The 16627-nt window shown below is 34.0% G+C and overlaps 3 protein-coding genes across 5 annotated transcripts; 1 reads left to right on the top strand and 2 right to left on the bottom strand.

Moving 5' to 3' along the window:
- Positions 1–1989: 1989 nt before the first annotated feature.
- Positions 1990–6664, bottom strand: LOC107422429 (uncharacterized). 2 transcript variants are annotated; one of them, XM_048464697.2, is made up of 11 exons: positions 6377–6664; positions 5655–5758; positions 5319–5450; positions 5049–5122; positions 4841–4946; positions 4373–4441; positions 3992–4056; positions 3796–3894; positions 2844–2943; positions 2614–2679; positions 1990–2330 (listed from the first exon to the last, which is right to left on the bottom strand). In XM_048464697.2, exons 1-10 carry the CDS (start codon positions 6519–6521, stop codon positions 2632–2634), a joined length of 942 nt encoding a protein of 313 aa, XP_048320654.2. In that variant the 5' UTR covers positions 6522–6664; the 3' UTR covers positions 1990–2330; positions 2614–2631. The 2 variants fall into 2 exon arrangements, with proteins under 2 accessions (XP_048320654.2, XP_015887358.2); XM_016031872.4 differs by lacking the exon at positions 2614–2679 and having other exon boundaries at positions 6377–6661.
- A 559-nt stretch (positions 6665–7223) lies between these two features.
- Positions 7224–9193, top strand: LOC107422440 (uncharacterized). 2 transcript variants are annotated; one of them, XM_016031891.4, is made up of 2 exons: positions 7224–8302; positions 8796–9193. In XM_016031891.4, the coding sequence occupies exon 1, from the start codon at positions 7397–7399 to the stop codon at positions 8294–8296; it is 900 nt and encodes a 299-aa protein (XP_015887377.1). In that variant the 5' UTR covers positions 7224–7396; the 3' UTR covers positions 8297–8302; positions 8796–9193. The 2 variants fall into 2 exon arrangements, with proteins under 2 accessions (XP_015887377.1, XP_015887375.1); XM_016031889.4 differs by having other exon boundaries at positions 7224–8308.
- Positions 9194–9538: 345 nt separating this feature from the next.
- LOC107422439 (proton pump-interactor 1) lies at positions 9539–14642 on the bottom strand. Its single transcript, XM_060813023.1, has 8 exons — positions 14293–14642; positions 13192–13591; positions 12650–12838; positions 12364–12543; positions 12065–12259; positions 10796–10894; positions 10162–10710; positions 9539–10091 (listed from the first exon to the last, which is right to left on the bottom strand). Exons 2-8 carry the CDS (start codon positions 13555–13557, stop codon positions 9762–9764), a joined length of 1908 nt encoding a protein of 635 aa, XP_060669006.1. The 5' UTR covers positions 13558–13591; positions 14293–14642; the 3' UTR covers positions 9539–9761.
- Between the last annotated feature and the right edge of the window lie 1985 nt (positions 14643–16627).

Raw genomic sequence — 16627 nt, 5'->3', positions numbered from 1 at the left:
TGAAGATGATCTTGAAGAATATGTACTTGACAACCCAATTCCAACAAATTTCATCTCAAGAGGAGGCCGATTCTTATCCAATGCCAATACTGTACAGAAAGGTGCGAAGTGTGATCCTAAAGCGAAAGTGAAGAAGGACACTATCAATGTATGCAACGGAGTTTTGGCAAACGGAGGAAAAAGCCTTCTGTATTGCTGCAAATTGAAGTGCCAAGACATTCTAGGGGATATCAACAACTGTGGAAAATGTGGGAAAAAATGCAAGCATGGACAGCTTTGTTGCAATGGAGTTTGCACCAACATTATATCCAATGTCAAACATTGTGGCAAATGCGGTAAAAGATGCAAACGAGGGATTGAATGTGAGCTAGGAATTTGTGGTTATGCATGAAAATTGTTCAAGCACTGGATCAATCCTCAAGTTTTCTACCTAAAATTCAAGTTTTGATTTTTCCTTTACTACATATTTTATGTCATAAATGATAAAGGATCTTTCTTTCATCAAGGTACAATTCTTATTCTATTGTATTATATATATATATATATATATATATATATGTATGTATACAGAAACAATATAAAAATGGATTTGTGAAGAAGGATTATAAGGGATAGCATCTATAATTGTCAAATATATATGATTTTTGTGATCTGATGATTCTGGATGGTTATTTTTTATAATTTTTCTTCATAAATTTTTTACCATATCAAAATTGTATATATATATTATTTATTTTCCTGTCCAATGATTATTGAGTTAAACTATCTAGTGAATTAGAAAATGTTAGTCAATAATTTGGTCTTGGTGGAAGAACTTTGAGCAAAGCATATATCTATAGACATAAGCTCCATCTGATGGAAGTTTTACGTTTTGTATGTTAGGAATTAGGCGCTATGAGTATTAAAGGTTCATCTTTAAATTTAATGCTATATTTGGAGTTTGGATTTTATTAAGAAAAATAAAAAGGATGAGAAAAAGAATTTCATAATTTCTTTTCATGGAAACGAAAACTATTATAGTACCTGAATTGATGTTTTACATGAATGAAAGTTTCTTTCCTATCATGTTTATTCTTATTGGCAATTTTTTTTTGCTTTTTTTCTTTTCTTTTCTTTTTACAATTTTACCATAGCGAAACAGTAAAAACTTCTTTTTTCCATATGTCTTGTCAACTTCCTACTACCTAACATGGCATAAAATTGCTTTTTTAATTTTTGGACATGTTCATTTCGAGAACTTTGTGCCAACTGTATAATTGGTGAACCTAATCGCTTACAAGGCAGGTCAAGGGTCCTAAGCACTTTTTGGTTTTAAATTATTTTATAAACAAGCCAGCACTTAATTCATTTATTTAAAAAGAATCAAAGAAAATGTCAAAAAATAAATACATAAATTATGCAGCTGACTTTGCAGCACACTGTGTCACGAGAGATTCTTCACTACTTTGGTTATATACACCCTCTCTCCTCTTTTTCACATGCATAAAAAATAAAAACTAAAAAATAGAAAATAAAAAAAAGGAGAAAGGGTGTATATATCCGTGTGTATTGAAGTTTTTTGATACATAAATTTACATTTTTTCCATTTCAATTAATTAAAAAAATAGATTATTTTTATTTTTATTTTTCCCCTTCTAAAGAAGGTTAGCATAGTAGCAATCAGGCCAATTTGTATTCGCAAGCTTCACTTAATGGTAAAATCACAAATACACTTCCAGTTCCAGGTCAAGATATCTCGATCAAGTTGAAAATCTCTCTTCTCCCAAGTTTTAATAAATAAATAAATAAATCAGGCAAGCTTCATATTGTGGCACTCCCATTTATGAATTAATTTGGATTGGAACAAAGAATATCGTCATCTTATAATGGAAATTAAAAAATAAAAACGAAAAAACAGACTATGGTTTTTTTCATAATTGTGAACATAAGTTTCACGAACGATCAAAACCATCCAAGTAAAACCCCTTATTCGTTTATAGCTAAGAACAATAGAAGAAAAAAGAGATGACACATAAGATTGAGATAAATACAAACAATATGATATACAATTCATGATGACATTCCAAAAAGCATCATCACTTTCTTTAAATTTTTATCTAAGGTTGAAACTAAAAGCTTTCAAAAGATGGCATATTTTAATACAAATTTTCTGTCTAATCTTCTGAGTTTTGGGATACCTTTCTGTTTGTAAATTAAAAAATTGCCCACTTCAGAACAATTAGTTCACTCCATGGCTAATGACCTTCACGGTTAACCCATGCCAAAATTTACAGATATCGAATGAGCTCAACTGCAAACTTTCCCTTCTTTGTAGAGTTTATTTCTCCTATCTGAATCCATGTAAATTTGATCAGAGACCAGGCTACTTGCATAGATATCAGGAAGTATGGATATATGTATGCATAGAGAAGACAGATAAAATACGATTTAAACATGCTGATACATCAACTGTCAAAGAAACTAGGAAGAACTACACAAGTCACTTATACAGAAAGACACATACAGAACACAACAAAAACATCCCATTAGCAATATATAACATTCTAGTTGCACAAGTAGTTCCAAAATCAAAAATTGGTCATGATGTATGCCTTATATTATGGCATCAATTACCTCACTTGATAGAAATAGTCATCTTTGAACATTTGTTATGCCCTTCGGAATCGGATGCATTTTCAGCTTAAATATTGTTCAGAATATTAGATAAAGCAATGAAGTATAAAATCCATAGCAACATGCATATATGAAAAATGTCATACCTCCCTTAAAAAATTACTGGTGCAAGTGCTAAATACCTTAAAATTCATCTGTCAAACAGATATTGATAGAATTTGACGACTGACCTTTAGTCTTCCTTTTCCACTAACAGACACAATGTCACCAGTCTTAAGTGTGATTCCATTTTTACTAACAGGGGTCCAGTTGACACGCACATCACCATTACTGCACATACAGAGGGATCTTTTGAGACATTTCCATTTACACACAAGGAAACCAAAAGGAAAAATCACTTCCTCCATTTTCAAGTGTGTCTCTTTGTGTATGTGCATGCACACGTGTCAAAAGAAGAAAAAAATCAATGAAAATTAAATGTCATGAATAGTAATAATGTTCATATATCCTCCAAAGTTTGGGCATAAGAAATAATAAATTATAGTCTACGAAAGAAAAATACTATCGACTAAGTAATAACATTGGCAACTAGGTGATAATAAGTAATAATAGCACCAAGTTGATCACCATTTTGAATTGAATTTCTTAAAAGTTTGGGCTTAAGCAAGAATGTGGCCACATTGCAAGGTAAAATAAAGAGGATATGAAGAAAATTATGTGAACTTGCTTAATACAAAAAGCCCATGAAATTTATTTAGACATGAATAGCAAAACCAAAAGGAGGCAGTTTCTGTATGATTTTATCAAAAAGCTCTGGTGACAATTAGAATGATAATCTAGTAGCAGTTAAAGACTATTACCACAAGGCAGAGAACATGACAAGAAACCTAAACATAAGAAAGTGTTGGCAAACAAATATCCAAGGTCAGTATATTGTACCAACAAGGTATGATTTGCTTCATGGGGAAGGTGCCACAAGACTCAAAATAGAGTAAATAAAAGATACTGCCTACAGAATATAGGAAACGAAAAAAAAAAATTAAATAAAATAAAATAATCCTCAAGGATCACCCTATTGATAAACTCAACAGTACAGAAATATGAAAGGACAAAGCTTAACTAAGTGAGCATATGACCAATAACTCAAGGCATAGATTTAATAGGATTGTTCAAGGATTTTACGTGATTAGGTCAACAAGTTTTGATCGTGACACTTTAAATCCTGCACTAGCTAGTGCATCAACCCTTAATGATGCTTCTACAGTTCTAAATGACTTAGTCCTGCAAAGATAATACACTATGTAAGCACCTTATTGATGCTAAATGAAGAGAATCACCAGAAATAAAGTAAAGGTATCCTCATTATCATGAATTGCACCTTGGTGGCTCATAATCTAGTGCGATCAAAGGTATCTTCTCACAAGATACGGAAACATTACCAACCTGCAAGAGGAATAATTTACCACCATGGATGAGGTATGCAAAACTGATTAACAAGATAAGAAAAGCAACATTTACCTGGGGCCAAGGCAAATTTCCAATTCTGATAAGTGAATGAGTGGGGAATGTTACATATAAGACCCAAAAAGAAACATCATGCTAGATCCTATGATTCCACTCATATTTTTAACACAAATTTTTTACTGTATATTTCCTTATAAAATTGTGAGAACCCAGATGAAGATGAATAATATGTACCTGATATTATTATATTAAATCTAATTAAAGATAATAAATCTTTCTTAAAGAGTAACTCTACCTTGTCAAGAGATGATATAAGAAAGTCGACAAGTTCTGGAACAATAATGATCTGGGCCCCCTTCTCCCCCTGGCAGCAGGAATAAAAATGAAAAAGAGAAGAAATCAAAAAATCAACCTAACCAGGCCACAGCCCAATTTGGGAAGCTAGCAATCAAGTAGCTTTTTTCTTTGAACATAAAGTAGAGCTAGCAATCAAGTACATTTTGTAGACAGAAAATCAATTAACACACTGAAATATAAGTTTGTAGACAGAAAATTAGTTAACACAATGAAATACCCTGCTTTGGCAGGAAGGATGCTAGGCAGTGGCCTTTTGACCTAAGTTTGCAAGCATGAGGTTTGTTCATGAGATATAAAACCTGATGTTAACATTCCAGTGCACAGCTCTATATGCAAAGTCGATCCAACAATAAAAAAGTAAAAATAAAAAATTATACAGCTTATCGAACACAAATTAAATTAATACCTGCAAGATTATATCTCCAACCTTCTCCCTAGCAATCCCTGTACCAAGAATTGCACCAAGGAAGTCACCATGAGAACAAGGTTGGTAACCAAAGTTCCCTGTGATACTGTAAAATGTAAACCAGACAGACTATAAGACAATATCTCACAGAATCTAAAAGATGGATGCCACTAGAACTTTCATATTATCAAGCTATAGAACTTCCTACCTCAATGCAGCAAGTATATCTGGATCACTTGAAAAGACATCAGGTACTCCAACAGAAATTCGACACCGCTCAGCCTAGACAATTTGGAAGACCAACAAATACATAATCTGAATGTTCAATAAGTTGGTTTTTAACACAATCATATTTGTTCAAGATAAGAGAAAAAAGAAGAAATTCTTAGAAACTAGCAACCACCTAGCTTTAACAATTTCAATTGAAGCCATCAGAAAAACAATTTTATGAGCGATTGTGCAAAGAGCAAAGTTAAACCTGTGGGTATCCTCCCTGAGCAACTGCTTTCACATCAGCTAGTTTTTCCACAGCTAGCAGTGACTCCTTCAGCACTGGAGGGGTGAGAAAATTTGTATGGAGAATCTCTCTTCTTGATGCTGCTCGCCCAGCCTACAATGCTCAATGCACGCATAATATAGATAAATGCTAAGAATCCGCACAGTGCAAGAGATAAGTGAAGTGCTTCAATACATTTTTGCTTCTTCTTTTTTTTTTTTTTTTTTTTTTGATTAAAAAGGAAAAGACCTTTGCATTTCAAGAAAAAGTTTGCTAGGTAACAGTAAAGTTGAATGTAACTGGTAGAAAGGTAAATACCATTTCTAGAATATGCTTGACTTCCTCAATAGTATTTTTGTCTCCCACTCCTTTAAGTAAAACATCAACATCCCTTTTTATAGCTTGCGTTAAGTGACATAGTCCTGAAGTTATATTACAAAATAGTAAAGGTGAACAATGCGAATCCCTGTTGTAGGATATGAAATAATATCCTCATAACCATGAAAAATCATTGATAACATAAAAACAAAAATAATAACTTTTGTTATACACAAGTAATAAATAAGTGATGCACACATCCTAAATCCAATCAGTATACTAGCACTTGAGGACATAATAAATGAACAAACATGAGCTTCCCCGTTGACATATATCCCTTAAAGCTCAATATCTATGAGTTCACCACAGCTTGGATCTTGTTCATTTATGTCATCTTACATTTTACCTATAATCAAATTAAACTGAATTGGACGTAATCCAGAAAGAATTTTTAACAAACACTAGGACGCCATTTCCTCAACTGATATCAAGATATACTTTTTAGTAACCAAAACCACCATTACTCTCATCTATGAACTTCCAACTTGGTTGTTTTGTAGTTATTACTCGTTATGCAAAGTGTTTATCAATATTGCACGCATTGCTACAGATATTTCCCAAAATTAAGCTAGATGGGCATTCAAATTAATTACCAATAAGACAGAGAAAGATGCTCATTTAAATTAATCAAACTAGAATCAACAGCCAAAGCACAGTCGCACCTGAAGAAGTCGGAGCAGTAAGAGGAAGATAACCAAGCCGACTGTGATAAGAGAGGTTGCTGGTAATATGGAGAGGGTGGTAAACAACAAAAGCTCGAGCAACGCTTCTTACAAGGCTCGGTATTCCTATGGTCTTGGCAGCCATGGCCCTTCTGCGCCTTAAGCAGACGAAGGCCGCTTAACTGGAAAAATCACTGGTTCATCTTGGTCCGCAAATGATTTTATAATTTATGATAATTTTTTTGACAAAGAAATATATGATTCGCTTCCATGTTTTATTTTTATCAATAGGAATAATTTTACTTTAAATTATACTCTTTCTTTTTTCAAAAATATATATATATATATATATATATATATAATAAATATTAAACTTTTTTACTCAGTTTTTTTTTTTTTTTTTTTGGTTATTATCCTGTTAGGAATAATATATAATTGCATTTTACTACTCAAGTTTTTTTTTTTTTTTTAAAGACAAGTTGTGCCACTCAAATATTATTACATTATTTTATTAAAAAAAAATATTATTATACATTAAAAAGTATAACTAAAATAGGTTGTTGATCAAGAAGTCCAAAACAATCAACTTAATTTGGTCTGATCAGATAAAAAAAAAAAAAAGAATCAACTTGATTAGGATTTATTAATATATTTCATAAAAAAATATTGGATTAATAATATTGCAAAAACAAAAATGGATTTAATAATATTATAAATTTATAAAGTCTGTATTCTTTCCTCATTAATTTTATTGCCAAATTATTTTCATATTTAATAAAAATTAATTTGTATGAATTTTTCTTGTTAAAAAAAAAAATATATATATATATATATATAATAGACACAGGGGTAGTAAACTTGTATTGTTGCAGTATAGGGAAGAGGTTTGTTAAAAAAGGCAATTTTCCAATTTGGATTAGGGATTTCGAATCCTGAGCCTACTTGTTCTTCTTCTTCTTCTTCTTCTTCTTCTTACGAGATTAGGGTTTTGGGGATTTACGAGAAGGAATCAAAGAATCAATGGCTCGAAACGAAGAGAAAGCTCAGTCTATGCTCAACCGATTCATCGCCTTGAAAGCCGAGGAGAAGAAGAAGCCCAAAGACCGCCGTCCATACCTAGCCTCAGAATGCCGAGACCTCGCCGAAGCCGACAAATGGCGCCAGCAGATCATGCGAGAGATTGGCCGGAAAGTCGCCGAGATTCAAAACGAAGGTCTCGGCGAGCACCGACTCCGCGACCTCAACGACGAGATCAACAAGCTCATACGCGAGAAATCCCATTGGGAGCGACGAATTGTGGAGCTCGGCGGCCCGAACTACACGAAACACTCGGCCAAGATGACCGACCTCGAAGGCAACATAGTCGACGTCCCAAACCCTAGCGGCCGTGGCCCAGGGTACCGATACTTCGGCGCGGCGAAGAAGCTGCCGGGAGTTCGAGAGCTATTCGAAAAGCCGCCGGAGCTGAGAAAGCGTCGGACACGGTACGACATATACAAGAGGATCGATGCGAGCTATTACGGATACAGGGACGATGAAGATGGGGTTTTGGAAAGGGTTGAAGGGCCTGCCGGAGAGAAAATGAGGGCTGAAGCGGTGGCGGAGTGGCGGAGGATGGAGGAGATTCGGAAGGAGGCGAGGAGGGCAGTGAAGAGCGGCGAGGTGGTGACGGTGGCGAAGGAAGTGCTGTTCGAAGAGGAAGAGGAGGTGATTGAGGAGGAAAGGAGGAGAGAGAGGGAACTGAAAGAGAAGGACGAGAAGGAGAGAGAGTTTGTGGCTCATGTGCCATTGCCGGATGACAAGGAGATAGAGAGGATGGTACTGGAGAAGAAGAAGATGGACTTGTTGAGTAAATATTCAAGTGATGTGCTTTTGGAAGAACAGAGTGAGGCTAAGCAGATGCTCAACATTCAACGCTAGATTTGGGTATGGGTATGTGCTTCAACTTACTGAAATCAAAGTTAGTATTAGGTTGAATTGGCTCAAGCGAGATTGTATTTTTTGAACTCAAGCAAGATTGTTGTTGTTTTTTTTTTTTTTTTTTAGTGCATTTTTTTTATAGAAGATTTTGGTTCATTTTGTGATCATATGCTCTAGCCATTTTTGCCCCAAAAAAATCCAATTTTTAACATGCTTATAATGCTGTGCAATTCTCGGATGTTTTGGAATTGTATTGATTTCAATAATGGTCTTGGAGCTCTTATTTTGCATTTCATATTTTGTGTTTCAATTTTATTTTTGGTTGTTTTTCATTTTATGCCATCGTCCACAATATGCCCAATTATTGGAACTTTACAATGGGGATTATGCATTTAAAAATGTGGAAATTCCACACACATAAATCAATAAACACCCCCAATTTTATTACTTCTTTTTCCCAAATAATTGTGATTTTGGACGTCTTGAATTCTCTTTTTAGGTTTCGTGGAAACTTGGCGATTGTTACCAGCTCCAGCAAGTAATATATTGGAGTAACAGTTTCATAGTTCTAAGCTTTTTGTGGATGCCAAGTTGGAGGAAAACGCTAACACACAACAAATTATCAGCATCCTAGAGAGTAGCAGGTTGGTATATTCAAGATGGAGAAATGTGTTAATCTAGTGAGCAACTCCAAGTTGGTTTATTGTTGTCAAGAATTCGACCACAAGGACATTACTGGGGGAACTGAAGCTTCGTTACATAGGACTCCCATCTCCTGGTCAATTAACGCATAGAAAATAATCTATTGAATATAATCTTTTGTTTTTTTATTATTTTTTTTTTCTTTCTGTTTTTTGATTCTAGATTTACATGAATTCTGCAATGGCTTCCCTTTAAGACGAATTTCCAGCTGTTACAATTGCCAATTTTACCTCTAGTGGATGTATACACGGGCTAAACCAATAATATTTCTTCCCAAAAAGCAAAAGCAAATTTAGAAGAAATGAAAATCAAATTAAAATACATATATATATATATATATATATATGAAAGAGCCATACCTAGTGCGTGAAAGCCCAAAATGATAAAAAAGTATCGGCCGAAGATATAATGCTGTTTGGAATCTTACCAAATTCTTTCATCAAATTCAATTTTCATCAGTCGGATAATTGTCCATCAAGCTGCATAAATTTACATAACATGAAAAGGTAAAGTTGCTGCTCCAGATTAACATCATAAATCTCAGCAAATCAAAATTTGAAAATACAATAAAACCAAACAAAATGTATTTCATCTCCCTCGAAAAAAAAAATATTCTGACTAAGCTAACACCAACATTATGAGTAACATCCATCCTGGCAAAAGGATGTAAAAGAACAGGGAATAAACTTTCTTTAACTACTACATCACCTACTCACTCAAAAAGCTTTAACGAGTAGAAAATATTGGCTCATAACTCTTCTACTTAGGTTAAAGTTTTCTTCCTCATCTGATAGTAATATAGGAACACTAGAAGCGCCACAGCTAACACAGCAGCAGGAGCAGCCCACATCCAATAATTGGTAGTCTTTTTACGCTTCAGTAAGGCTTTTGGAACTGACTCTGGCCCTTTTGTCCTATATCTGGACCTGGTGCTACTCTCCTTTGGAACCTTTTCTTTCACTGCAACTGGCGCTTCAACATTTTCATTTGCCTTCTCTGGTTGTTCTGCAGTCTCTCCAACAGTTTCTTCTGGCTCCTCCACATTGGCATCGGGTGTGGATGCCGCAGCCTTCTTCTTCGCCTTCTTTTCGCGCTCCTGAGGGAAGTAAATAGGAATTCATGTCAGATATTTTTAACTCCAAGATCGCAAAAAGCTACCAAACAAAGCAATAACAAAGAAAGTAAAAAATTTCCTTGTTCTTTTTTTCAGCCTCCTTTTGAGCCCTTATGGCTGCTTTAGCTGCAGCTTTCTCAGCCAGCTTTTTCTTCCGCTCCATGGCCTGTTTAGCTTTTGCCATTTCCTCTTCTCTTTTTATTTCCTTCAACTTTGCAGCATCAACCTCATTCTGTCTGACAGGAGCTTCCTTTGGAAGCGTTTCAAAGACGATGTCCTTGTCTGCTACATCAATGTGCTCCGTGGTGGATTTTGAATCTGCTGTTTTAGATTTATTTTCTTTTTGGACCTTCTTAGTGGGCAGAGCATCTACTTGAGGGGATTTGGCCTCCTCCTTCACTTGTTTTGGAAGAGCTTTTGCCGGTGTCTCTACTTGAGGTCGTGCTGGTTCTTCCAATAATACCAATGGCTTCTCATCTGGATTCCTCATTCGCCCATCCCTACTCAATTGCCGACTATCCAATGATGGCAATATTCTTCTCTCATAATCATCCCTAAGTGCCTTGTCACTGTTCCAGAGGGCCATAAATTTCTCAACCTGGTAGAACAATCAAGGATTAGAATATCGCTATAACTCGAAAGGAGGTTGAAGTTTTTGACGACTTAATGCTGGTTCAACAAACCTCTGCATAAGAAAGATCTTCAAGGGCCTTGACATCTTTCTTAGCAGCGAGCTCTCTGGCTTTATTCAAGAGTGTACGACTTTGATAGAAATAAGAATTCTGGGGGGAAAAAGAAAAGTAACTATGTTAAACACAAAATATAACACCATGAAGCATGTAAAAAAAACAAAAATAATATTTCACAACCATATAAGACCAACAACTGACTTATCATCATCTAGTTTACATCTCCTTTTTCTCCTTTATTATTCATAGTAGATTGCTTAACCGTTCATAATTCCAAGCAGAAGGATCTTCTTTTCTCAGGTCTCACTGTCCCATTTTAAAAGAAATCAAATACAAATTCACCAATGAAATTGAAGAATTCAAGGACTGTAAATAGAGAGTCTGAACCTCTTGTAGAAGCAAGGTAAAAGACAGTGAAAGAGCAAATAGATGTTATTATGCTACGCAATCTATGTACCATTGCATCATTTACCTTTTTCACAATCTAAATTTAAGCCCACCAAAAAAGCAGAAACAGGGGAGGAAGTCCAAAAGGATACTAGGATTACAATCTTTTTACTCTCAACTTTTGTTGGCATTATATTTAATCTAGGTTCATAATGATAGGTAATTCATCCAATAAATTCAATTCAGGACTTCTCTATTTACGGTAGTTAATAAGGGTACTTAGTCGTTTCAGTCAGTCAAAGCAACAAAAATCCAGTAACTAGAAAGTCTGAACCTCTTGTAGAAGCAAGGTAAGAGACAGTGAAAGAGCACACTGATGTTATTATGCTACGCAATCCATGTATCATTATGCCATTTACCTTTTTCACATTCTAAATTTAAGCCCACCAAAAAAGCAGAAACAGGGGAGGAAGTCCAAAAGGAAACTAGGATTACAATCTTTTTACTCTCAACTCTTGTTCCATTATATTTAATCTAGGTTCATAATGATAGGTAATTCATCCAATAAATTCAATTCAGGACTTCTCCATTTACGGTAGTTAATAAGGGTACTTAGTCGTTTCAGTCAATCAAAGCAACCAAAATCCAGTAACTTTTAACTTTGTACCACACCTGAATATAGCAGCTTTAAATTAAAATTTAACAAACAGTATGCTACCTAAGTTCTTGACAGTACTTTTAATTGGCTAATTGTTCACAATTACACCCAAGGACATTCTGTCTTCTCATCAACTCAGCATGCAATTCTCAAGGTCAATGATGAAAACATGAGAGTGTAACCACAGAATGAGAGAACCATATACAAGTTAAACTTACCCCCTCGTCACGCTGTTTCCTCAGATGTTGAATGCTTTCGCGTGCTTTCTCCCTCTTCTCAGTAATAGCTGTCAGCTCATCTTGTAATGCTGCAATGTCCTTGTCTATTGCCTTCACTGCATCATCAAGCTGCTTAATCTTGGCCCTCACTGCTTGTTGCTCCTTTCTCACTCCATCCAAATCTCCACCAATAAGCTAAAATTAAATGATTAGCAGTAAGAGAATTTGTAATGGTTCAACCAACGAAAAACACCAAAACAACAAGCTCAACAAAGGTTACAGTTACAATTTTGCCTTACTTTAACCTGGTCTTGAAGGGCTTCTTTTTGAACCATCGACTCCTGAATCTTTGCTCTCGAAGCAGAATTAGCAATAACCTTCTCCCTTGTCGACTCAAGTTGCTTGATTTCTCTAAGGAGTTGCTTTTCCTCAGACAACGGGATGCTCTCGTGTTGAATGCGGTATTGCAAGCTGTGGATCTGTTCCCACCAACAAAATTAGAATGTCAAATGGATAGCAAAGCATTCATAAGAGCAAAAGAAATGAAGAATTCAGAGTTATACGAAGCTTGGAACTGAAACATACAACACCATTAAGCTCTTCTTCAGATGAACATAAACCACCAGCCCGACTAGCACTGTTCGCACTGCGCAGCTTCCCCAATACTTGCTGCAGAGGTTCAATCTCCTTAATTTTCTCATCCACAATTGTCTTGAACTGCCTGTTGTCATCTCTGAAAGCTTTAATTTGAGCAATCAACTCCGAGCGATCAGACTGTAGGAGAACGGGGAAAGGGCAAAAAGAAATCAAACGATGTTATGGGATAAAACACATACATGCATCATGTAACTATAACCATCAAATTCTAATTTATAACAAAGAAAGGCAAGCTATAATGTAATAAACAACTCGAACACAAAAGACATCACTCTGTAAGTTCTATTTGCAGATATTTTCTTCTTGCACAGAACTAAGCTAACACAAGGAACAATAATCAACAAAAAATTAAAATGGAAACTAGGATGTGTGGCTCATACTCAGTGATAAGCTTGCAAGTCATGCAGATTTAACCCAAAAATAATAATAATAAAAAAAAAAAGGAAAAGAAAAAAAGAAACCAAACTCACCCTCTTTGCCTTCAAGGCATCGGTGATCTTAAGCCTGGCTTGTGTCCTCTTTTCAATCTCTATAGCGGCCTGATCAATTTTAGCTTTTATTTTCGGATCATCATATGGCCGGTACCTGATTAAATAGAAAGAATGGATCTGCTTAGGTGCAGGCCATTCATCTACTGCATCCCTTGGAAAGTTAGAATCAGAAACGCCATTCTCCTCCTCTTTAACCAGTTCTTCACCATGTGACCCAAATTTTATGGTTTCAGGTGCTTGATCCAGTTTCCCATTTTCCTTCTCATGCAAAACAGGTTTGTCTCCTCCAGTTACAGTCTCCACTGGTCCTTCAACCATCTCAAATCCCACAACTTCGACACCCATAATTCCAACCAAAGAGTAGCCTCACAACACAATCCTGCTTTCAAAGCCAATATTAGTACATACCAAACAAAGTTAATGGAAATTGAAGTGTAGATAAAGTCAAAAGGAAAAATAAAAAATGAAAAATCCTAGTTGAATGGATAAAATTTCATTTTTGCTAAAACCCATCAGAGATAAAGCATTAGAATAAGAAGAAAATAACTGAAGCATAACAGATCGTGAAGTCAGATCCCAATCCAAAGTAAAGCCTTCAATAAAAATTCGGTTTTGTTCAGTGCAACATTAACATAAACAGATCTCCTTCATTCAGACAACAACAATTTACACAGACCCAGAACTTACCAGGCCTTAAAACAAAAATGATCTTGAATAATAATAAAAGGGCATAAAACTGGAAAAGAAATAATAATAATAATACAAGGTGGAAATATATGCATGCATTCTATATACATAATTCGAACAGTGAAATAAAAATATCTCTTATGCTCTGAAAAGAACAAAGCATATTCAAAAGAAACAAGACCAAAAAAAAAAAAAAACACAAATCCAACACATATGATCCGAATCAATTCCTTTTGCCTTGAATGATCAAGACCAATATGGGTCAATTACCAAAAATTTAAAATAAAAAAAAATTTAAAAAACCCATTTAAAAGAAAGACCCAAAAAAAAAAAAAAAAAAGGGCAAAGGGAGTGAACCAGAGAGGTAGGAAAATAGGAAGCAGAGATTATTACCAGTAACAGGAAAGAAAACAGAAGCAGCACAAAAAGAGAAAAATATAGATATAGATAGAGAAAGACGACCCCTCTTTTTTAGATTAAAGGGCCCTCAATTCCGAGTATAGGCTTAAAACCCAGTCAGATCTCCTTCTCCTTTTCTTCTCAGATCCACACCTCTTCAAAGTCTCTCTCTTCTCTCCCCTACTTCTTCATAGAGAGAGAAAGAAACCCAAGTTGTAGAAATAGAAGAAAGAGAGAGAGAGAGAGAACACAGATAGAGAATTTGGCTATATTTACTATTTGTCTAATTAAAGATATTAGATAGAAATAGAAATTAAAAATAAAAATGAAAAAGCGAGAGATTTCAGGTGAAACAGAAAGATTTGGGTTTTTTTTAATCTTCCATTTTCTACCTCCAACCTTCACTATAACAGTATATATATCAAATTAAAAAAGCCTTTGGCTCCCTATAAAAAAAAAATAATAATAATAAAAATTAAATTAAAAAGCCTTTGGATTACCGTTTTTCTTGTCACAATTTAATGGTTCGGGTTAAATTGTCCCTCTCATGAGATAATATTTAATTAATTTATATTTAAAATTTTGATAATATTTTTTAAATATTAAAAACAACATCTAGAAAAACATTTATAAAAAGCACAGAAATGAAAAATCCTCCGTTACCAAACACAGAGAGCCAGTTTTGAATACTTACAAGGAAAAAATAAATAAATAAACTGAGTTGTGAACCGAAACGACGTAGTATTGACATTGACAGAATGAGAAAACCAAGGAAAAGTCCAGATTGACGGCGTGTGTGTGTGTGGCTTTGCGTTATGGAGGATGATTCTTCCTCCGAAGTTTGGTAAATATTAATATTTAATATGACACGTGGCTTTTGAGAAGCGTTTTAGATTTTTTTATTTTTATTTTTTTTGTTGGACACGTTTGGTTGATGATTACGAGAGAGGGACACAGAGAGAGCCGAATAGATTTTTTTTTTTTTTTTTTTTGAAACCAGAGCCCAGTAGATTTGGATATGGAAATTTAAAATGACAAAAGTAGCCCCTTAGACATTGTTCTGGTCAAATATGTAGTAGAAACTTTGTTTGTATTTGGTATAAATGGAAAATACGTTGGAAATCTGAGGGTTTTGTCCGTAAAGAGAAAAAATAAATAAATAAATAAATAAGTAAAAGTAAAAAGAGATAAACAAGGTAAGTGTCTAAGAGGTGTTTGGGGCTCTGATAGATTTGTTGCCTTTAAAAGTCAAAGTTACCATCCGTTGCACTTTTACCATCCTAAACACTCCTTCAATGCTTATCTGTTTATTCTTTTTTTTTATTATTATTTATTTGTTTCTATTTTGTCCTTTTTTGATATTTTTTATTCTCTCTCTCTCTCTCTCTTTTTTTTTTTTTTTTCTCTTTTTTTAGACCATTTTCCATTTAGATAAGTTTGATAGACTATTAAGATTTAAGATAGTTATGGTTTAACGGAAAGACTTCTATCTTTCCCCATTCTTTAATCAATTTTATAATTTTTTTAATTAATGTTGATTTTTTTGTTAAATATTCAATTAATAAAGTTTTTCAAATGTACATTTTTTTTATTTTTAAAGTTTATTTTTTATAGACTGTTTTTTACATTTATTTGTAAAACAAGCATCTATCTATGTATTTCAGAAACTCTTAAAAAATGGCATATAAGCTATTGCTTTTGTTAAGTCAAAATTTAAAAAAAAAAAAATGATATGTAGAAGCAGATCTTTTTAAACTTGTTTTATTGCACAATTTCATCATAAACGAGTTATCGAAGTTCTACAACACATCAAATTATCTTTTATCATATTTGATTTCTGTATTTATACAAGTATTAATCCTACGATTAAACTTAAACGTGTAATAGTAATTTAATTTTAAAATCATTAGCAAACACAGTTCAAAATCATTTTCATGACAACTTTCCTTGTTTTTTATTATTATTTTTTTCTTTAATTATAGCTTTCTAGAGCTTTACAGCTTCTTATACACTTATAAGTTAAGCAAAAACGAATGGCCTCTGGATTCATGAAAGACTGATAAAGCTTTCAATTGTCTTTTTAATTGAAACAAAAACCAAAATAAAAACAGGCTGATGGAGATTGGATAAAATCTATTAAGCAACCAAAACTGTTTCACATAAGCCTCTCTAGTTACTTTATAATAAATCGCATATACGAAGAATAATCAAATAAAATATAAGTTATAGATCCAATGTAGCTGGTAAGTATTACTATTAGTGCGTTTGGAATTAATTTACATGTTTTATATTGAGAAAAGGCTATTACTATACTATACTAAACAAATTG

Source organism: Ziziphus jujuba, chromosome 11 (assembly GCF_031755915.1).
Source record: "Ziziphus jujuba cultivar Dongzao chromosome 11, ASM3175591v1".
NCBI lineage: Eukaryota > Viridiplantae > Streptophyta > Magnoliopsida > Rosales > Rhamnaceae > Ziziphus > Ziziphus jujuba.
Note: the sequence above shows the minus strand (reverse complement) of the source record. Positions and strands in the feature narration are given on the sequence as shown.

Bases quoted from the DNA above. Each gene is read 5' to 3' on its own strand.
- LOC107422429 (XM_016031872.4), bottom strand. From the start codon at position 6,521: ATGGCTGCCAAGACCATAGGAATACCGAGCCTTGTAAGAAGCGTTGCT. The intron at 5,451-5,654 runs GTATTTACCTTT...TGAGCATTGTAG, and splicing joins TCAAGCATATTCTAGAAATG to GCTGGGCGAGCAGCATCAAG. The intron at 3,895-3,991 runs GTGCAATTCATG...TTATCTTTGCAG, and splicing joins CTAGATTATGAGCCACCAAG to GACTAAGTCATTTAGAACTG.
- LOC107422439 (XM_060813023.1), bottom strand. From the start codon at position 13,557: ATGGGTGTCGAAGTTGTGGGATTTGAGATGGTTGAAGGACCAGTGGAG. The intron at 12,544-12,649 runs GTATGTTTCAGT...TGGTGGGAACAG, and splicing joins AAGAAGAGCTTAATGGTGTT to ATCCACAGCTTGCAATACCG. The intron at 12,260-12,363 runs GTAAGGCAAAAT...ATTTAATTTTAG, and splicing joins CCCTTCAAGACCAGGTTAAA to CTTATTGGTGGAGATTTGGA.
- LOC107422440 (XM_016031891.4), top strand. From the start codon at position 7,397: ATGGCTCGAAACGAAGAGAAAGCTCAGTCTATGCTCAACCGATTCATC.